The 23,753-nt window shown below is 38.4% G+C and overlaps 1 protein-coding gene across 1 annotated transcript in view; it reads right to left on the bottom strand.

The window, feature by feature from the left end:
• The window catches only part of HEPHL1 (hephaestin like 1), a 93,537-nt gene extending 72,090 nt beyond the window's left edge, over positions 1-21,447 (bottom strand). The window contains exon 1 of the mRNA XM_069079896.1: positions 21,268-21,447. Coding sequence (XP_068935997.1) covers positions 21,268-21,437 — 170 coding nt within the window. The 5' untranslated portion in view covers positions 21,438-21,447. The remainder of the gene's footprint in view (positions 1-21,267) is intronic.
• Positions 21,448-23,753: the final 2,306 nt, after the last annotated feature.

Below are 23,753 nucleotides of genomic sequence, written 5' to 3' on the forward strand. Positions count from 1 at the left end.
AGAAAGAAAGAAAGAAAGAAAGAAAGAAAGAAAGAAAGAAAGAAAGAAAGAGAGAGAGAGAAAGAAATGGAGGAAGGAAGGGAAGTAGGGAGGGAAAGAGGAAGCAAGAAGGAGGAAAGGAGAGGAGAAGAGATGAAAGGAGAGGAGAGGAGAGGAGAGGAGAGGAGAGGAGAGGGGAGGGGAGGGGAGGGAAGGGAACAATAGCCAGGAATATTTCAATGGTATAAGAGGGTTCCACATCTCCATCATCCTCCCATACTACACCAATACATCCTTCATATTTCTACCAAAATAAACTTCTGTCTGCATAAGTTTGTGTTCATAGCTTCTTATTACTTATCAAGAAAAGTTTTGCAACCTACACAATCTTTCCCATCTATATTTTATATTTTTAGTCTCCATTGACTTAATAAGAGACTGCTCTACTGTCTTTGTTTAGATTGTCTGTTATGTGCCAACATCTTCCCTCTCCCTCCTCACCTATTGAACTTCTACCTAGCCTTCAATGACCAATTCAAACCATCCTTCCTCCACACAGTCTTTCACAAACTTTCACTTCTTTTTGTACTTTTTTAATGTATTTATTGGATAATATTTGTATGTTTTAGCTTATCCCCCCATTAGATTGCAAACTCCATTAGGGACAAGACTATGAGTTATCTAAACATTTTGTATATAATAGCATAGTATTTTGCATCCAATAGGTTTTTGATATATGTTTGTTCAATGGAAAAACAAAGCAAACTTTGGGTATTTTTGCTTTAAAAAAAATGGTCACACATGAGGCAACTTTTTTCCTCATTTCTTAATTTTTGAAGGATGATTATGATGTACTGAGACCAATTCTTCACGTCCCCCCCCACACACACACACATACACATGGCTGCTGTTGAAAGGGGATATCACTTCCCAGTTGTTGGTAATCTACACTGCCACCAACAATGATATGCCTCCTCTTTGGAGGAATAAAAAAAACAACCATTGATTTTTAATTAAATTTTATTTTATTTTTCAATGAACAAAATTTGATTTTTCTCTCCCTCCTTCCCCTCACGATTGAAAAATATCTCATTTTCCATCAGCTAGTCTTCCCAGGTTTCTCCAAAAACATTTATTTTATCATTTCTCAAAGCACACTAGTATTGTATTAAAATCACATACCACAATTTATTTAGCTCCTCTCCAGGAGAAACTAACCTCATTAGTTTCCAGTTCTTTGTCACCACAAAGAAGCTGCTATAAATATTTTTTGCATATGGGTCCTTTTCCTCTGTCTTTGATCTTCCACATTATACCTTTTAAAATGCTTGAAGACAACTCCTATGATCCCCACCTAAGTAATCTTTTCTATAGGTTAAACATCCTCAGGTATTTATATGTCATAATATGGAGACCCTTTGCCCTTCTGGTCACTCTCTTCTCACAACAATCCTGTGAGGTGTTATTATCTCCATTTTATAGATGAGGAAACCAATGCCAAGAAAGATTAAATGACTTGCCAAGGTTACAAAGCTAAGCAATTCCTGAAACAGGATCCAAATTCTGGTCTTCCTGACTTTGAGATTAGCCCTCTATTCACTATGATATGCTGCTTTTCACAAATCCAAGTCTTTAGGTTCAAATGAACTATATCTTGAATTCTGAAAGAAGTGGAGATTTTGATTACTTAGTCACTGTCAGTGATATCTGGAAGACTATGGGGAATGGGAAAAACCCCTGAAAGACTAGAGAAGGGCAAGTTTTGTTACAATTTTCAAAAGAGTAGAGAATGACATTTGTTGAGCATGTCAGTGAGTTTGACCCTAATTCCTGTCAAAATTCTTGAATTATTAAAGGCATGGCTAATGACTGTCTAAAAAAAGAAGCAGGAATAATAACAAAGAATTAGCATGATTTCCTTGACAAATCACACTAAATTAACTTTATTTCCTTGTTAGGGTTACTAAATTGGCAGATCCCGGAATGGTGTAGATATAAATTACCTAGATTTTTAGAGAAGTGTATATAGCTCATGCTATACTTAGCATAAGTGATGGAGAGAATAGAACTAGACAATAGCATAGTTAGATGGGTTTGGAACCTGGTTTAATGGCAGGACAAAGTCATTGATGGTTTAGCATTAGCTTGCAAGGAGTCCTTAGTGATCTGCCCAGGGATGAACTGGATGGCCTCTGAGATCCCTTCCAAGGCAGCTAGTTGGCACAGAAGCCAAGAGTGAATTTGGGTCAGAAAAAATTGAATTCAAATACTGTCTCATATACTTCATTATATGATCATGAGCAAATCATTTAACCTCTGTCTGCCTCAGTTTCCTTATCCTTAAAATAGGGATTATAATAGTACCTATCTCATATGGTTGATGGGAGGAGTGAATGAGTTACCATAAGTACACTTCGCCTTAAAGTGCTATATAAATTCTAGTTATTATTATTCCAACTCTTAGATTCTGTATTTCCATGGTACTATGATTCCATAGTATATAATTTGCAGCTGTAACTCTTAAAGAGTAAGAGAAGGTATTTATTATTCCTTTCATGTTACTAATGAGGAAACTATAGCATAAGGATCTTAGATGAAGCAGCCGGGTGGTGCAGTAGATAGATTGTTAGTTATGGAGTCCTGAAGAGCTCAGTTCAAACCCCACCTCAGACATTTACTTAGCTGTATGACCCTGGGCAAATCACATAACCTATCGCAGCTTCCTCATTTGTAAAATGGGGATAATAATAGCACTTACCTCCCAGGGTTTTTGTGAAGATCAAATGAGATAGCACATGTAAGCACTTTGTAAACCTTACAGTGCTGTTGTCATTATTATAATTGCTATCACCCACAAGATCATAAAAAAATTTCAGAGGCGGAACTAAGAACAAAGCTCAGTTCCCCTAATTCTGGTGGTCATTTATTATCTAAATATTTCTTATTGAGTACCTATTTGTCATGAAGTGTCATGAAAAAGATCCAATCCCTATCCTTAAAGACTTTGGGTTCTAAGGAAAGAAAGATAGACTCAGACCAAGGAATAGATAGTGCCAAATGATTGCATTACTGGTTTCCCTCTTTCTGTCCATTCATTAATGTATTATTAGGGAGGTAATGGTAAAGGAAGAGACAGAAAGAAAAGGGGAGGAATAAAAATCACAAAATCAGGTGATTTCATATGACTAAGGGAAAGAAGAGGGGCAGAGTTTCTGTGAATAGAAAAAGAAAAGAGGTAATAAGAGAAAAGGATTAAGAGTAAAGAGGAAGGGTGAAGAGAAACAGGGAGGAAGAGAGATAGAAAGAGATGGTAGAGCAAAGGGTAGAGACCACAAAGGGAGAGATTTTGGTGGTTGATGTCACAACCATTTTTATTAAATGTGCCATGGAATAACAAATATTTGTCATTAAGAAAGATGGTGGGAACAGATATTTGGCTTAACCTACTAAAAGGAAAAGTTTCCCCCAAGGGAGAAAATATGGACTGAATCTAATTATCTTCAATTGCCTCCTCTTAAATTTCAACAAACTTTAGTCTCCTGATTCTCTTCTCTGTTGATTTTCTGTTTGTCTGTTTCCTTTTCTCATTACATGAATATTGGGGGATTAGAACAGATACGAGAACAGTGATGGTGTATTATCATAGACTTTTCACATGCTCATCACTTCACACAAAAGCCATGTTAACTGAGACAAATCCAACACAGGAAATAACATAAATAGCAACAGTCTGTGATAAGGGATACTGACAGCTACTTATCCACTATATTCTCTATTCTCTCTCCCTCCCCTACCTCTTTCTCTTTGTCTCTCTGTCTGTCTCTCTGTGTATGTGTGTGTGTGTGTCTGTCTGTTTCTCCCCCTCTCTTTCTTGTTCTCCTCTGATACATTATTCTTTCTCCATTCTTACCCTTCCTTCCTCGGTGTGACTGCCCCTACTGATATTAGATAACCCTTGAGAATATTCTGGAGAAGATGCTCAGTAGGCTCTTAAATGTACTCTTAAAGTACCTTCCAATGCTGAGATTCTACGATTTCTCTCTCTCCTCTTTCATTTAGTTTCTCTGTCTCCTTTCTCTACTTCCACTAATTTATCACTGACCATTTAAAAGTTTGTCTCCTTTTCTTTTGTTCCTCCTTTATTTTCCTAGTGTTCCCCCCCACACACACACAACAATAACATGACATAGACCTGCCCAAAAAAGAAGCATTCACTTGTGATGATCTATATTGTTCAATTTGGATCGATGGTGGGTGATATGATTAGTTCTAAGATATACCCATAGGTCAGATCCAGAAAAGCTTCGAGTCTATGCCAGAGAGTCCCAAAGAGTATGCTTCCATGCCATGCCATTCACTGACCTCTCCTTCACTTTGTACCTCCCCCCTCCCACTTCGTGGCACAATGATGCCAGTGACCCCCACTTTTCTTTATACCTTATTCTAGTATCACTTTGCTTTTAGCCTCCTCCCTATAGCCTGTATCTGACCTTTTGCTTCCTTCTGAAAAGGAAAGTTTCTAGGTTTAATCTAAGCAGAGAAGGTATAAGCTGAATACTCCCAGACCCAGATATCTAGCCCCAGTTTCTCTCCTTAGCTTCAATGCCACTTCACCAATTGCCTATTGGTCATTTCCACCTTGATGTCCTGAAACCAATTAGGCTCCACCTGTCCAAAACAGGACTCATGTTTCCTCCCAATCCTATCCCTCTTCCAAACTTCCAAACTGTTTCTGTTGAAGGCATCACCATTTTTCTAGTCTCTCAGGCTCGTAGCCACTATCCTCCACTCCTCACTTCCAATTAATTGCCAAATCTTTCCATTTCTGCTCCCATGTCTCTCAGATCCAACTTCTCTCAACTCACAGTTTTCACCTTAGTTCAGACCCTAATCACCTCTTGCTTAGATTACTACAACAGAATCCTAATTGATCTCCCTATCTCAAGTTTCTCCCCATTTCAATCTATTTGTCCACACTGCTGCCAAAGTAACTTTCTTTAAGTGCAATCTGGCCATGTCATTTCCCTACTCAGTAAACTCCAATTGCTTCCTATTGCCCATCGAATAAAATATAAGCTCCTTTGTTTAGTTTTTAAAGACCTTTACATTACACCAACCTATCTTCCCAGCTTCCTTGTAGATTGAACACGGCATCTATTGTCCCCATGCCTTTGCACTTGCTGTACCCCATCTCCAGATTGTACTCCATCCTCACCTTCCCCTCATAGAATTCCCTTCTTCCCTTAAGACACAACTCAAACACTATCTTCTACATAAAGTCTTTCCTGACCCCCCTCCAACTTCAAGTGCCCTTCCTCCAAAACTACCTTGTAGGTAACTACTATTTTCTTTATATTTCTTCTGCAATATATTTTTATGTGCTTTTGTTCTTTCCCCTATTAGAATGTAAGTACCTTACAAGTAGAGATTGTTTATTTTATTTGTAACCTCAGTGCCTAGCATAGTGCTTGGCATATGGGGGGCCCTTAATAATAAAGATTTATTGATTGATACTTGGGGTGGAACTCATCAGGCCTAGAAGTCCAGTCCATGTGGATAAAATGTCTTCATTCCATCTCCTTTGGCTAGGTTTTCTAAAAAGCACAAATGGGTGGAATAATTAAGGAAGAATCAGGTTCAGGGGTTCACATTTACTTCCTCAAAGTTGTGATCAGAATGTGTAATTGACCTTGTCAGTCTTGCATCATCTTTCTAAGTAGATCTACCAGTCTTCTACCTGCCTCAAAGGCAAGCTCTCAGGTATTTCCGGCATCACAGTACCTGCATGATCTCAGTGGTAAGGGGTTGACCTAGTTTACTCTGCTGATAATTAATCATTCAGGAATGATAGGGCTGAGAGACAGAGAGGGAGAAGATATTACCATCAGACAGGAATAGGAAGTCCCTGGCTGAAGGCAAATATAGGCAGATGGGGGGAAGAGGGAGACCTGGGTCTATCTAGATTATGAAGACTTGACTGAAAGTAGGATGAATCTTTAGGTTTAGTGTAATTTCCTGCACCTCCTGAATCTCTCTGAAAGCAAGGTCAAGGCTAGTGAACCAAGGAATTCAGTCACTCTATTTGTACAGCTTGTTATCATGATTGACCTTAATCATCAGCTAGGCAGATATACAGGTAACACATCACTCAGGACACCCAATAATGTATCATCTTCTCTATGTGGAGATGACATAGTTGACACATTAACAAAAATAATAAGCCTTCAAGTAACTTTTCCATAATGGGGTTAGGAGGGTAGAGGAAAGAGCTTTGGACTTAGTCAGAAGTCCTGGGTTTAACTTCCAACTCTAACTCTTACTAACTTGGTGACCTTGACAGGGTATTTCATCTTTCTGAGTCGCAGTTTCTTCATCCATAAAGCAGAGATAATACTCATACTGACAAGGTTGTTGTGAAGACCAAATGCGTATGGAAGGGAACAGCATAGCGCAGTGAATGGAGTGGCTGAAGCAGAAAGATCTGGGTGGAGAAATCAAGTCGATACTACCATTGTTTCTGAAAAGAGAGTGCCAATTGATTCCCCTGTGGCTCCATCACCAACCTTGTGACTCCTCAGACCAAAACTTCCTCGGCCACTATTCTTCTAAATGTATTATCTCTCTGCTCTCCTCACTTTTGTATCTCTAGCGCTTAGCACAGCACTTGACACATGGTAAGCACTTTTAGAAATACTTTTGAATTCATTCATTCATCTTTTGATACTAACTGTGTGAAATCATTTAACTTCTCTTGGCCTCAGTTTCTTCATTTGGAAAATTGGAATAATAGTGTCTTTCTCACAAGATTGTTATGAAGAACAAATGAGATAATATATGTAAGGTACTTTGCAAACCTTGAAGTGCCATATAAAATCAGCTATCATTATTATGATTATTGTTACATGAAAGTGTTTTGTAAATGCAAAGTCCTCTCTACAAATGTAAAGTATTATTGCTGCTGTCTATACTCCCTGGACCAGCTCCCCTTGTCACCAGTGGCACATAATACACTTGAGACTTCTGGTTGGGTCTATGAATGTGTCTGAAAAACACTAAATAGGAATAGAAAAAGTAGGAACAAGAGAAAGGCCTTTGTAATCCACAGACTGGTTAATTAGCTCCTGAATAATCCAGAAAGGCCTGGGCAACGTGATTAGCCAAAAGTTGACCGCCAAATCTGTGAAATTGCAGGAATGAGACACAGACTCACTCAGTCAAAAACTCATGAAATTCTACATTAGTGCTCCTGAACAGGATTATGCAAGGACAGATGGACACAGTCAGTCCCCTCCACTCTCACCCCTAGACCACCACTTCTCGCACCCCTCCCAACAGTACACCAACCCCAAACATTGTTACTCCTCCACTCTGCCAGTTTTCTGTCTTCCCTGCTCTTCTCTTATCTCCCCTTCTCTGTCCCTCTTCTTTTTCTCTTTTCTCCCTTTCCTTCTCTTACACCTTTTCAGAATCCCTCTCCATCTCCTTCAATGACCTCTATTCTCTTACACAAAAACTGTGTTCAGAATCTAGAGATCAGCCTCACGCTCATCCCTGCAACCTTCACTCAGGCAACAGGAATTGGCGAGGTGCATAATAAATGCCAGGTACTGTGCTAAGTGCTGGGTATACAGAGGGAAAAAAATCACATGTTTGTGCTCTCAAGAACCCTACAAAGTTTCAAATAATCCATTTGCCTTCTCCTAGTGCTTCAGATTGAAGAAGTCAACTATCCTAGCAGAGAAACCCAGAACCAGGAGAAATTAGACTCTGCCTGACCTTATGCAACACTTTTTGGAAGAAGGGGAACTTTCAGCTTTATTAATTTGTTTTGCTTTTACATTACATACATTTTCACTTTACTCCCATTTTGTAACAAGTCTCTTGCAACAAAATAAAACAATTAAGAAAAAGTAATAATATAGTGACCTCATCTGAAAGTTCATGCAACATTTTATGTCTGTACCACCCTCTCCATTTAAAAAAATATTAACAGAACATTATTTCCTCTCCCTGCCACTCCCCTGCATACTCTATTTTTTTTTAAAAAAGATAAAAAATCAAGGCTCTAGTAACAATATGCATAGTCAAACAAAATCAATTCCTACAATGGCTCCACACACACACACACACACACACACACACACACTCATATGATTATACACATACATGTATACGGAATATACACACATTTTTATGTACATCCTATATATGTATATATATGTATTCACACATACATATCTACATATATTTATATACATATCATTCTACATTATAAATATCACTTCTCTGAAAATGGATAACATATTTCATTATCAGTTCTCTGGAATCATGAATGGTCATTATATTGACCATAGTTCTTATAGCTTTCAGAAATATGTATATTCCTTTCTATTTACATTCAAAAATCATCAAAGGTCTATCATATATAATTTTTAACCAAAACCTATTTATCCTTAACTTCCTTCTGGATTATTTTTTGGTTAGATTTTTTTCTAGGGCTGATGGAGTAAATTGACATCCCATATTATAATTTTATTGTCTATTTCTCCTTGTAATTCATCAACTCTTCCTTTAAGTATTTAAAAGCTATGCCATTTACTGTATGTGTTAAGTATTGAAATCAGTTCATTTTCTGTTACCTTTCAGCCAAGTGTAGTTTTCTTCTTTATCTCTTTTATCTATTTTTGTTGTTGCCTTGTCTTAAATTATAATAACTACCCCTGATTTCACTTTCTCTTTTGTGTTCATCCCATAGGGAATTTCTTACTGCTTAAATTGGAAGTCTTTCATCTTCATCCCTAAGGAGATCTAGATCATATTTACTACTTGACTAAGGGATAAATTGCTTAGTAATCTATTTGTTTAATGGCAAAATTGAGCTAAACTCTGCTATTTCCTTCCATTCAGTCATCTTAGTATTGTATTGCTTATGTGGGTACTTGAATAAATTAATGAAAATGAATGAATGAAATGAAAAAAATTAATGTGTTCACCATGAGGAAAATATTGTGTTAAGTGCTGGGGATACAAATAGAAAATCAAGACTTGTCCCTGATCAGGAAGCTCACATTATAATAAGGGAAGGAGGTAATTTTTATGACTCCATCCTTGACTCATTTTTTGTTTGTTCTTTACCATTCTAGGTCAAAAAAAAGTGGGGTCTCTGACCTTAAGAGAGCAAGCCACAGAAATCCTGGAGTTAGAATCCAGGTTAGGAATTGCATTGAGGAAACTGAGGAAATTGAAGGGACCAGGAAAGCAAGTGGTTACTTGTGGGAATTGGAGTGAACCACAGATTCCATCTTGTGACTCGACAGATTCCATCTTGTGACTCAATTCTGGAGCTGGCTCAATTCCTTTCTGTTCAATTATGGGTCTAGTCTAATTTCTGTCTCGTGAGAAATTTGAAATGACTGGTAATCGATCAAACTGACAAGACAATCACAGGCAAAGAGGAGAAAAAGAACAAAAGACTCAGAGGTGATGAATACGTGAGCACACTAAGCAAAAAATACCTATGTCTAACATCCCAGCTGCTGTTCATCTTGGAGAATGCGAACCATGGATGTTCCAGCAAGGTGATAAGGGTGTAACTTCAAGGGAGCTCTCCGAAGGAATTAATCCCAGATGAACTATTAATTAGAATGCCAGGGAAGGGTGAGTTTATTGTTTATAGCATAGCCCCAGGAAGACACCATTAGGAGCAAATGCAAAAGAGTTCCTCCCCACTACTCCCATCCCCAAGACATTCCACCACTGGCTACAGGCATGGAAGCTTATGAGGAGCTCATTCCCTATTGCTAAGGAATCCAGTTGAGTCAGGCCTCCTTGCCTTCCCTGCTACTATGACACAGGACAAGGATTGAAACAGGATGAAGCTTCTCAGATCCTGCCAAAGCCCTGGGGGCAGTGATGTCAGCACAGACACCTTTTAAGCCAGAAAGAGAACTTGTTTGCCAAAATTAGCCTTGGTATGGTTATTGGGTTTTTTTTTTTTAAACAAAACAAAACAAAAAACAATTCCATGGAAACTGCTTGAGGAAAGTAGCTACAAATCCTTGGAAATTAGTTCTGTGGATTTTTTTTAAACAGGTGAATATCAAGGTCAAGGTTCTTAGAGTAATACATCCATAACTAGCTGTGTGACCTTGGGCAAGTAACTTAATCCCAATTGCCCTCCAAAAAGCAAAAAAAAAAGAGTAAGACATCCATGCCTAGCAAATTGGGTCTTTAAAGCATGTTACTATTTTGTAATCAGTCAGCACCAGCATCACCACCATATTGAATATTTGTTAAATACTTGCCATGTACTGGGCGTGGAGGATACAGGGGTCTAAGACTTGTTTGTCCTCTGGGAGTTTCCAATCTAATTGAGATGATTGGATATGTAACTAAAGGGATCAATAACAACACAAGGTAGCAATGGGACAAGTACCCATAAAAAGTTGCATGGCACATTGGAAAGAACCCTGAATTTGAAGGCGGAGGGCCTAAATTCATAGCCAGCTAGACTACTTGCTCCCTTTGTGACTTTGGATAAGTCACTTAACTTCTCTAGACCTTGGTTTTCTCATATGTAAAATTAGATGATTTCTGAGATCCCTTCTGGCTCTAAATCTAGACTGATTACAATCTTTGATTGGTTACAATTGATATGAATGATTAGATGATCTTACAATGCCATTAAAAGAGGGCATAATAAGCACTGTAGGAATTCAGAGAAGGGGAGTATCAATGTGGACTGGGATCATTTGTGAAAACTTCCCAGAAGAGTTCAGGGCTTGAACTGGGCCCTGGAAGAAGGGAAGGATTGATCTAAGCAGAGAAGATGAGGGAAAAGTTTCTACATAGGGAGGGGAAAAAATTTTGTGAGTAGTTAGGAGCTTACTAAAGCTACTTAGGAAACAAGCATTTATTAAGCACCTACTATTTGTCAGTCACTGTCCTAAGCACGTTAATTGAGAGTTGTCTTAAATTGAGGAAGACTATTATTCCCCAACAAGAAGGAAAAAGAACTGGGAGTGCTTCAACTCTGGTTAAAAAAAAAAGAGGTGATGATTTTGATTACACACTACAAACAACTGCAAAGCCCACACACCCTCCCTAATTAAATTAATCATTTTTGAGTCTTCTGAGCCATGCATTTTCCCCTTGTACTCCTTGAACCTGAGACTATTTCATTTCCCTCAGAGTCTTCTCTAAGATAGACAAGATTCATTCCAAAATGAATCACTAAGTTGTGGGTAAATATAGAGGGGAGAAAGAGAAAGTGTGAAGACAGAGACAAATCTTTCCCCAGAGTGGGTCCTCTGGTCCTGGTACTATGGGGAGGGACCTTCAAAGGAGGAGAATTATGGTTCAGGAATCCTTGTGTGGAAACTGTAACATTCCCTGGGCCAATTCATCACATCAGCTTGGGTTTGGAGATAGTGGGGTTTGTAGTATGAGTGTGCTAGCAAATGTTTAAAAACTGGCACTCCAGGAAGAAAGAAAATGTACATATGATACACTTTAAAAATTTAATCTGTATTATTAATATTTTCTCCATTATATCCAATCAATAAAACAATAAATCAAGCCCCGAACTGTAGCAGTTGCTTATTGCAAGGTTGTAAATGTCCCTATGGAAAATTTAATAATCAGCTCTCTTGAAACAGATGCATCTGACTCCAGTCCATCCCTACTGTGTGGTGCCTTTACGGACAAATGAACTGGTTCTCTGGAAAAATTGGCAACAGAACAGCATATCAGAAAGAGCAAGGGGTGGGGAATCAGAAGATATGAGTTCAAGCCCACCTCTGACACTAGCAAGCTGTTTGATGGTAGACAATGAAATGAGGTCTTTCTGAATTTCAGTTCTCTGCCTCATCTGTAAAATGGAAACAATAACACATTCACTGATTACTCCCATAAGATTGTTGTAAGGAAAGCACCTTATAAACTGTTGGGCAAATCATTTGGTTTCTCTGGGCCTTTCCTCATCTGCTCGATGGTCTCTAAGGTTTCTTCCCACTAAATCAGTGATGCCATGAAGCAAAACTGTAAGACGCTCTTAACAATGAGGGTTATTTGTTCCCTTTCCTTCATCTGTTTTGGCTCTCTTTGCTACTTCCTCCCCATCCCAAGGACCATTATAGTGGGTTTTCCCTGTTACCAGCCCAGAGGCCTCCTTTTCCCCCTCCCTAAAACCAGCCCAAGTGGGAGCAGGAAGAGGGAGGGTTAAGTTGAGAGTAGAAAGGAGAAAAGAGGCAAAATAGATGATCATGCATTATGGAAAAGTGAGGGATGGAGTAGTAATGGAAACAAATAGTAGAATAAAAAAGGAAGAAGGAAGGGGGAATCCACAGCACATAGCAACATCTTTATCCAAGAACTTAATAAATGTTTTTTGATGATGATGATGATGGAGCTGAGAATGTAAATAAATTGTGAATGATTATCCTTTTTCTAAGACTTGGTCCTACTAAAGTGGCATCTTCCTCCTGTCTTCAAAACTTGGACAAGTAGCCCTGTCTCTTTCTTGCCTTGAACTGGTCCTCCTTGCAGATATACAAGTCCCTCCTTAGTATAAGGTTTCATATTGGTTGACTCCATGAAGAAATAATGTGGTTAGCACAGCTTTCCTTTTACCAACTCCCAAAACCCTGGAATGAGAGAGATTGTCACCATATGGTTGCCACTACAATCCAGATCCAGGAGCCATTTTGCCTACATCATTTTTTTATTAGTTTGGCATTGACCAGAAGTGAATTCTCCTCTACTGAACCAGCATGATATTCAGGAGGCCTAAGGTGAGGATTGTGACTTGGATCCTCCAAAGAGGAGTATACAAGATTCAGAAGCTTTAATTAAATATTTTATTGGCCCAACTAGGATTAGCTTAAGTAGATCAAAATGTTGGCACGGTTGCCAAGTGAATCAAAGGAGCTTGTTTGTTCAAATTAAATCCAGCTAAGAGGTGCAGAATGGGATCATGGTATGCATCTTTCTCTAGACTCTAGCTCCTAGATGTCACACTTTCCTAAAAACATTGTCAAATAGTCTCAATTGTATTTTCAATTCTAGGGCTTTTTTGTTTTTGTTTTGCTTTTTGGAGGGCAATTGGAGTTAAGTAACTTGCCCAAGGTCACACAGCTACTTTTTGTGTTAAGTGTCTGAGGCCGGATTTGAACTCAGGTCCTCTTGACTCCAGGGCTGGTGCTCTATTCACTGCGCCACCTAGCTACCCCTTAATTCTAGTTTTCATGACTCTAGTCAAGTTACTTACATATGTGGGGAGTCTATTAAATTGTGCCATCTCAGTATTGTAAAAATCTTGGCATTCAAGACCCTTCACAATCTAATGCCAAGCTACATTTCCAGTCTTCTGTCAAATGATTCCTCCTTTACGTACAATTAACCAACCAGAATAGACAATTATCTCTCTCTGCTTCCACATCAAACACCCTGTGCTCCCACCTCTGTGCCATTTCTTGGGCTCTCTCCTGAGCCTCTGCTGTCCTCTCTTACCCTCTCTTTACCTGTTGAATTCTTATCCATCTCTTAAAGTCCAATGCAAATGACATTGCCTCTAAGAAATCTGTCTGATCAGTCAGTAACAAATTTCTTGTTTGGTTCTCAGATAGCACTTTATCATGTAACATGGCATACTATATAGCTATTTCCTATATTTAACTATTTTGTGTTTTATGCTCCTACTAGGCTATAAGCTTCCTGAAAGCAGGTGCCGTGTCTTACACAAACTTTACATCTCCCCAAGTAATAGCATGAAGCTCTGCACAAAGCACGCACTGAATACATAGATGGTGCTTTTGTTGCAGACGTGATGACCCTGACCATTTATTTTCCATTTCGTCCTCAGAACTGAGGAGCTAGTAGATAAGTGTGACATTGGTCAGTTTGGGTCCCCAAAGGTTTTTCTGCTTCTAATTCCATCTGAAGCCTCCTAATTTATAGTCTTCTTGATGTTGAGAATTAAAAAATAACTAGCAAGTCTTGTTCTTATGACAAGCAGCATGAAAAGTGCTCTCTTCCCCCCCCCCCCCTCAAATCTTTAAAAAGAAAAATTTCAATTTAGCTCATGGGGAGGTGGAAAAAGACCTCTGACGTGAGGACATAAGTTCCTGGGGGCAAGAAGACACTGTTGAAGAGGTTGCTGTGAAGAATCCACCTGAAGCTAAACCACAGGATTAAGGAAAAAGGAAGTAAGCCCTAACTAATTGTCCTTATTACTTAGGTGTTAAGGTCAGATTTTTTTTTGTCTGGTGAGGAGCAGAAATGCTTTAAGCAACCTCTAAATTTCAATGCACTAGAATGAGGTCTAATTGCCTTCAACTTAGTCATGTCTGTGGTCAAGAAAACTTTAACTCAGCATTTTGGTTGCATTTAAACCCCATGCAGCATTCTCAGTGGGCCCTGTCCAGAACATTTTTGTCCTTTCAAATCACCAGCTTGCTTCTATGTCCCTTTTTTGTCACTTCCAAGGGGACTTTCCCCTAGAAATGTAGTGATTAATTTCAAATGTTCTATCTTACAAAGTAAACCAACACAAAATGTTCTTATTCAGGCTAAGATTTTAAAACAGTGTGTATGTATGCATGTGTTTTGTTTTTAAAAACTGTACAAGTGTTTCTAGCACAAGTATGAAGGTGCCATAACATTTTGGCTTGCCAACATTACCTTCTTAAATATTCACATCTACCACCTTCACACTTTTTTGGAGAATCTTGCATGTGTTGTGTGGTCATGTTGCATGTATGTTCACGCTTGTATGTATGTGTGTGTGGAATTTTTACAGAGATAGATTTTTCTGAAAATAGGACTCAATTAAATCTTAAAATTACAGGTTAGTTTCAGATATTTCATTTCAACTTGCTTTATTTAGGAGGCAGTTCAGGAAGTGAGGAAGCTATAAAATACTTTTTTATATGGTCAATTTACTGCATACTGAACTAAGAAAATACAGTGCCTTTTAGGACTTCTATTATAAAATTAACTTACAAAGCATCAAAATATCTTAAGTTTTCTCAAGTGTTATTCATGTATAAGTAAACTAGATTGAAAATAAATTATGAAAAGGATTAATTTATTTCCCTTTTTGATATTGTAGTAAGCTTACAATTGAAACATGAAAGCAAATGACCTTTGTTGATGTGTAGTTGAGAAAAACATTCCTAAACTCTAACCAAGTCCTTTATTCATATTTTTTTTTAATCTAATGCAAGCAGTCCTATAAAGTATTCTTGAACGGAAGAGGTTTTTTCCTTCCTAATTCAAACACATCAGATATTTATATTTGCATTCTCATGGTCTACAATAAGTATTTTAAGAATGAAATTTTAAAGTTCATTATTTCCTTGTAAAGATGTTTCATAGTTTAAAATTAACATTTGAAACTGACTCGGTAATATTGCTCACTGGATTTAACGTATTGGAAAGTTACACACATACAAAAACACACACAGAGCTTCCTTATAAACTTATCAAGATTAAACTAGTGCTCTGCACATAGTAGGTGCTTAATAAATGTTTGCTGAATTGAATTACACTCACAGCTTGTTTTCTGTTTGCAGTAAATGGACTTTGAAAGGGAATTTGTGGGAATTCTTTAGATGTTTGGCTTCATCATCATGCACAGCAGTCCAGTTAATTATGTATTGGGGTGTTTAGAATGAAGGCTTAACTTAACTGAGTCCTCTTTTGGAAATAAACACATTGTTATAATGATTTAAAGACCAGCATTGGGGTGGGTATGAATTAGAAAATTCATAATATATGTATAAACACTTGTATCAAACCAGCCAGCCTCTTTTTTTAATCAGCTGATGTTAATGTGCAGATACTTTTTGTATCTTGTTGCTGAAAATATTTTTGCATTTCAGCACATCAAGTTACAATAAAGTTATTACTTATGCAGAAAAAAAGAAAACTTTAATTCTTATAATTCTATCTATACTATTTTAATGACTACTAAGCTCCCTACTAATGATTACAAAGATGCTAAAGTAGTCTCTGATCCAAAAAAGTCTTACAGTCTGATAGAGGAAGCAAAACTGATGTAATTGAAAGGATTAGGGAAAAACTGGAATATAATCAAGTACCCAAATGTAGGATATGGCTCATAAATTCTATGAGTATTTAGGAAGGGGAGTGATTGGCATAGATTAGGATTGTTTAGAAAGCCTTTGTAGAAAAGCCTAGGCTTGAGTTGAGTTGCCTTGAAGGCAGTAGTTGGATAGATGGAGGTAAATTTGAAATCTTTCATGTTTTTCCTAATTTGTTCCTTGATGTCTTCCACTCTGGTTCATATTATTAAGTAGGTTGCAAATCGTTTTGGGGTTGTTCTTTTTTTTTTATGCCACTGACTTCTTAAAAAAAAAAAACCTTCCTGGAATAAAAAGTTTGGGTCAAACTTTAGGGATAATCTAAACCGATACCTTTATTTTTTTTAAATGAGGTCAATATTAGTTACTAAGAAGGCAAGGGGTTTAAGAAATTTACTCAAGGTCACATAATTATTCGTGACCAAGTCAGAAATAAAACCCAGTTCTCCTCGCAGTCCAGTGATTCTCCCATGACCCTGCATTGTCTACATGTATAGATTATGTGCCTCCCTTACATCTAGTTCTGGTTTTTTATTCCTTTATTTATACCTCTTCCAATTACGATTCATTTATTTATTCAACAAACATTGAAATTGTGTTCCATTTCTGTGCAAAGCACTGAACCTCTAATCATCATGAGGTGACTAAATTAGAAGAAAAAAGAACCAAAACGTTAAAACTAATCACAGGGAGCAATGAACTTGACTGCACAGTTTTCATACTTATGAATAGAGTCACAGAATCCTGAGTGGGACCCACTATAACACACTGGACAAGTGTTCGTCTAATCGTCCCTTTTAAAAACCTCTTCTGACGGGGAGCTCACTACACCGGAGACAGCCCATTCTTTTTGGATCATTTTGCCATCATAAGACACAGAGCTGGAAATGTTCTAAGATGTCCTCTATTCCAAGTGCCTAATTTTACAGTTGAGAAAACTGATGTCCAAAGAAGAGAGGTGACTTGCCCGCAATTATGCAACCAGTTAGTAATTAGAGACAGAATTCAAACCGTGGTCATGTGATCTTCAGGTCTGTTTGTCCAGGACACTTTTCCCAGGAGAGTGTCTGTCCCTATCAGAGAGCCCTTGTGTTGAGTCCTAATAAATCAGTCTCTTTGCAGCTTCTACCCATTGTGCCTAGTTCTATCCTCTGAGCAAAGCAGAATGAATCTACTATCTTTTTTACATGACAACTAATTAGAGACTACTACAATGTCATTCTTAAGTTATCTTCTCTCTTCTAGGCTAAAAGTTTTGATGTTGTTTATATGACATGGTGTCATCATGGTGGATTGCCCTCACCCTCCTGGTTGCCCTCCTATAGATATGGATCATCTCCCACTTGTCAATGTCCTTCAACAAATTCAACAAGCATTTAAAAAGTACCTACTATGTGCAAGATTCTAAACTGTGTGAGATGCACAGTGACCAGTTGGTTGAATGTAAAACACATTTGTTCATGAGATCAAATCATAGACTGGAGTGTATCAGGATAATTTACCTCCACAAGCCTAAACACCCTAGTTCTCTGTGCATACGATCATAGACTCTGGAGCTTCCAGTTCAACTGCCTCCTTTAATAAGTGAGGAAACTGAGGTCTGGAGAAGTTAAATGGCTTGCCCAAAGTCATCAAAGTAAATAACATGGCCAAGATTCAAGCTCAGAAGCTTTAACTCTAAATCCAATATAAGTTTACATTTTTCCACAGTTGCCTGTCTCTGGGTATTGATCACACATACTCTTATTTCCTGTTCACTTTCTCACAAACACACCCTGTTGTTTATGAGGGAAACTAGGGAAGAAAGTGAAAGTGTACATTGTTCAGAGCAACCCATCCAACCTACATGTCTTTCCTATAAGACAGAAAGCACATCACATTTATGGTGCTTGCCTCATTGCTTCAGAACAGGGGTTAGTGTCTCCCAAATGGCCCAAGGCTCTACCCAACACTTTATGACTTCCAGCTGCTCACCCAGATAATCAGTCATCAGTGAGCACCAACTCTCCACTCCATCTCCTTCTCTCTTCTGAGAGTCAGATTTGGGACAGAGTCTGTTAGCACCCATCCTCTTCCTTTTACAGAGTCAATGTGCAGGTTATTCAATTTCATTCAGTCCCTGATTCTGATCCAACCAACTTCTATGGATCTCCTTTCTGTCTTGCCTCATACCCCACCTTTTCTTTCTTTTCCTTACTTTGACATTTTCTCCATAGTATTGTTTCTGATTGAGAAGATTTTCATGTGACTTAGAATGAAACCAAACAAAAGCTCCTTGGAACCTATTTTGGGGAAGCAGCAACCCAGACTTTAGATCAATAGGAGACAAATTGCCTGTTTGACCAGTTGACCATCAATGTTACTTCTCATTTTCTCTCTGGGAGGAGAATTTATATGGGTATTTGGGCCCTTCAAAATATTTTCAAAGGGATTTAACCCTTCCTTGTAATTAGTCCTCGGTTGTATTTCTTTGTAATTGGAACATCCTGGAGAAGCTATTCCAACTCCTGGCTCCAATTACAGGGAAATACAGAGGCTGAGAAACCATCTTGTTCAACCTGTGTGGCCAAATAGAAGTACCATTTGCAACATTTTTGCCAAGTCTTCATCCAGCCTCCATTTGAAGGCCTCCGGTGAATGTAAACTTCTAAAGGTAGTTCATTCTACTTTAAAAGTCTCTGATTTTTAGGAAGCTTCTCCTTATATTTATCAGAAATCTGGCTCTTGACAACTTCTACACAAGTCTCCTGGTGCTGATGGAGAGGTTCTTAGCAACCTCAACAGAAGATGTGCAGTCCTTTCTCAGCAAGCAAATTTGGACTGTGTCTGCTTTGTGTTTGGGCTAAAGGCAGAGGCTGTTTTCTTTTTCCTTCTCTCCCCCATGCATAGAATGGTGACTGGAACATAATTGGTAGAGGAGTAAATAGATCACCAGACTTGTAGTCAAGAAGACCAAACTTGTGTGATATCTTGTTTTAGACTCTTACTAGCTGTATGACCTTGGGCAAGTCATTTCACTACTTTGTTCCTAAGTTTCCTCATCTCTGAAATTAGGAGGTTGGATTTGTTGGCCTTTAAGGTCCTTTCTAATTCTAAGTCTATGACCCTCTGATTGATTGATTGATTGATTTTAGGGACCTGAAATACCAAATATAGTAAGTCAATTAGATCTTTTCTCTTTGTTCTCCAAACTGCTACCACCACTATCTCCAATGCTGCTATGTCTTCAAATTTTTCTGGTTTGCCCTCAAGTCTTCAGAGGAAAAAAACTTTTTAAAAAATCGTCAGGTTCATTCAAACCCTTAGGAGAATTGGACTTTTGCTTTTCTATGTTCCCAATGGCATTTTTATCAGCTGATCTTAGAAATGGAGCTTGGGTGTGCATGGGAAAACTCCTGCTTATCAAAAGCACAAAGTTATGGATTCCCAGCAGCAAGTGCCAGAACATCTGAAAGGGTGTTCAAAAAGCAGGAAAATGAAAGCAAGCACTAATACTCCTGGAAATAAGGAGAAATGCATATGGCGGATAGGAAGAGAAGGGAGGAATCCTAGGTGTTTAACCCTCAGAGTATCAGAGAGTAGAAGAAGGGAGAGAAGGAAGGAGTCTCTGATGAAAAATATTCTTAGGTTATTATACATCCATTGTCCCCCTCTCCTCTCCACAAAGTAAATTAAGAAATAAAGATCTATAAAACCACAGCAACAACTCAAATGTACATAACTCTTCACTGTTTACAAAATCCTTTCTTCACAACAACCCCATAGTATCATAAATCTACAAGGAAAAGGAACCTCACAGCCAGTCTAGTCCAGTCTCTTCATTCTACAGATGAAAAGACTAAGGCCCAGACAGGTTAAGTCAATGATGTCAAACTCAAATAGAAAAGCGGCCACTAAATGGAACATAAGGATTCTTGCTACCGCATATTGGCTTAGAAAACCACATATTAATATTTGTGTTCTATTATATTTTTATTTATTTTGTTAAATATTTCCCAACTCCATTCTAATCTGATTTAGGACACATTCTAAAGTATGGAGCCAGTCAGGTGCATGTGCGCACATGTGGGGGCAGGGGGGTATGTGTGCGCGTGCATGTGTTTGACACATCTGGGTTGTGACTTGCCCAATATCACACAAGTAGTAAGGGGGTACATTTGGAGTATGTAGTTCAAGCAGTATTATTCCTATTATATAGATGAAGAAATTGCGGATCGTGGTGATGTGTCCATGATTGCCAAGCTGTTAAATGCTAGACACATTACTCAAGTCCAGGTCTTCTGAATCAGTCAAGTCTTCCTTCCACTACACCTCATACACTCACCTAAAAAACCCTGGACATTTAGTGCTATCCTATAAACCTGTGCTGTGGGCAGTAGCCATACTGCCCCACTCCAGGAAGGAGTGAGAAGAGGAAAAACCCTCCTCCTGCCGTGGATGAAAGAGAAAAAGAAAACAACTAACCTAATTCAGTTTAATTATTGGTTGAATCTTTCTGATGTCTAAGGTCCTCTGTAGGATCTGACAAACCCTATGAACTCCTAAGTTGATCTAAAAATTAGTATAAATGAATCTACCAGTCTCTTATTCTTCTCTTTTAAAGTTTTGGAAAGAGATTACTGCCTGGAGGACACTCTTATTTCCTTTTTATTGTAAAAGAAAAACACCCAAAGCATCTGGAAACAAGTAAACAAATACACAAAACAGAGGATGTACTTTGCTTTGGGGAAAACTTGTAAAAATCTAAAAATCCATAACTTTTCACTCTAGGTTATATACAAACCAAACCTAGACTACTGCCGTTGGTACAAGACCAGGGTGGGAGGGACTTGGTTAAGTTTGCAGTTGTCATTTTTAAACCCTAACATAAAATATGAATTGCTGTTAAGGAAGACACCTGATGATCCACTTGCCTCTTTGAAGAATGATATCCATAGACTCATTCTCCACTGGGAACTTAAAACACATACCATCCCTCCCACCTTATCGACAAATACCTTTTACTGTCATTTAACAAAACCAAATTCCCTCCCCTTTCCACCTTAGCTACATTGACATATGCCCTCACTGGCCACTTTCGTAGTAAATGTAAACCCTCTCAAGGAGGGAATTAGGAAGCAAACAACAACAAAAACAAACAAAATACAACTCTGGATAACTATTCTAGAGCTACAGATTTACTCACTTGTCTTCTGAGAAACTTTTTCCCGTAATAACATTCTTCCCCAGAGGTACATAATCCCAGAGTTCTTCCACAATCCCAATATAGTATGTCCTTGTGACTGCTTCGACCAGCCCAGACAGATGAAGGAATGTGAGGGAAAGGATGCAGCCAGTGAGCTGCTCTGGAGGCATTGGTGAATGTAACTCAGGCAGCAAGGTGCTCAACAGAGAGCCTTGCCCTGTCCCTCCCCCTCACCCAGAACTAGTTATAAGTAAGGAATGGATGAAATGACTCCTCCCATTTTCACTTTGGGGTTGGGTCGGAGTTTGAAAGCTTATTGAAATAGAGCAGGTCCAATGAGGGAGTTAGTATGGTGACAAGACATTTTCAGCCTTCCAGAAAAATGTGCAACTGACTTATTTGCTGCCCAGGTATGTTTCTAAGTTTGGGTGCCCATTAGTCATGTGTGTGTGTTGTTTTTTTTTTTTTTAACCAGGAATGACAGTTGGACAATTTGACCCCTTAGGTGCTTGAGGGTTTCTTTTTTCCTTCTTCCTCGTTTTTTTTCCTCCACACCTATTTCAGTCATACACTAAAATCTGAAAACCAAGTTAACCTGAATAGGGTACAAGGAAATATCGTGAACTCATATGTAACAATCTTACATTGAGAGAGGGACAGAAGGATGATGTAACAGCTCTCTGCCATCTTCAACTTGTTTTATAGAGAAACATGAAAAGATCACTCATATCATAAAATATGTAACCTGGCTGAACAACATCACTAATTCTCTCTTTACTCACTGCCCATATCACCTAAATTCTATCTGTGAAATCCCACCATCACCAAGCAGGAATCTGACTACCCAGCTTAACCCAAGATTGGGAGATGGCTTCTTTCTTCAAGGGTAGCACCTTGTTATCTCAACTAAAATGAACCACATTTCCCAAGATGAATGAGAAGGTTATACATTGGAAGAGAACATTTTAGACACATGAATTCAGTAATCAGCCCTAGGCCTTTGGGCCTTGAACATAGTTTTTAAAAATCCATGTCTACTCGGAGTCCACTGTTGCCATGGAGAATAATGGGAGCTGGAGTGGTGGGAGCTGTCCAGCTACTTCAGTTGAAAGGAAGCCCTAGGAGGGCGGGGTTGGCTGCACTGGGACAAACTTTAAAACATCCACACCCTACAGAATGCTGAGTGCAGCAAATTGAGTAAATGAGTTGTCAAACTTGCACCCCTGTTGCTTATCCCAGTATCCAGACCCTATACCCTAACCTTAGAGCGCATCTCCTTGTATACCCTTGGACTGTTCTTTATTCCAAACCTAATCCTCTTCTGAATATCATTTTCTACCTCCTACTCTTTTTCACAACCCATATCACAGATCCTGACTCTGGCTTATGGAATAATGCTTCTAGTCCTTAAATGTACATGAGTTTCATAATAATATCCCATCATCTTCCAGACAGGTTGGTTTCATTGATGGAAGCACAGAATTAACTCAGCTTTAGCTCATGACAGATTCTATTCCCATCCCATATAATCCATCCATTTTTTCTGTATATCTCCAGTGTAATTTGATAGGTAGTATGGTATGATGAAAAGAGTACAGCACTGGGAATCCCTTACTACCTATGGGTCTTGCACAAATTACTCAATCTCTCCAGGCCTCAGTTTACCCATCTGAAAAATAAGAGGTTTGAATTAGATGACCTCTAAGGGTCTCTTACAGCTCTAAAGCTGTGATTCTATAACCTGGGTTTGAACCCCAGGTTTGCTACCTGTGTGACTTTGGGCAAATCAGTTAATCTCACTGGACCTCAGTTTCCTCAATTGTAAAATGAGAAGCTTGAATTAGACATTATAGTGATGTATTTGTTGTCTCCACACCTCAATAGTATGTGAAAACTTAAGGAAAGACTCTGGGAAGGTATATATACAACTGAGTTGATAGGAGTAATTTGCTTCCTTCAGTCTCCACAACCAATTTCACAGGCTTGTCACCACTGTTCCCTACATGCCCTGCCCTGATGACACTCATTATACTTAAGTAGGCTTTTTCTTCAGATGACAGATCATTAATTGAAGCACAAAGACTTTGAATTAATATCTTGATTAAGTTAATAAAATTAATGCTTGATACCCTGCTTTCTACTCACATCTGCAAAATTTGTGACATTGATATTAAATATTAAATAATATTGATATATTAAAATGAATAATTGCATGAAAAAGAATGTAGCAAGTGCTTACTTTGTGTTGAGCATTATGTTAAGATTTATTGTTATCGTGCAGTCATGTCCAACTCTTTAGGACCTCATATTGGGTTTTCTTGACAAAGATACTGGAGTGGTTTGCCATTTCCTTCTCTAAGTATTAAAGACAAAAATTCAAAATACTGCTTTTGTCCTCAAGAGGCTTATGTTCTAACATGGAAACAACATAGAAGGGAGTGGTGACTAGGGAGGGATATTTTTGTTGGAAAAAGTCAAAAGGATGA

The sequence above is a fragment of the Petaurus breviceps genome, unplaced genomic scaffold (genome assembly GCF_028583685.1).
Source record: "Petaurus breviceps papuanus isolate PSGF00001 unplaced genomic scaffold, PetGlider_PUasm1.0 91133, whole genome shotgun sequence".
Lineage (NCBI taxonomy): Eukaryota > Metazoa > Chordata > Mammalia > Diprotodontia > Petauridae > Petaurus > Petaurus breviceps.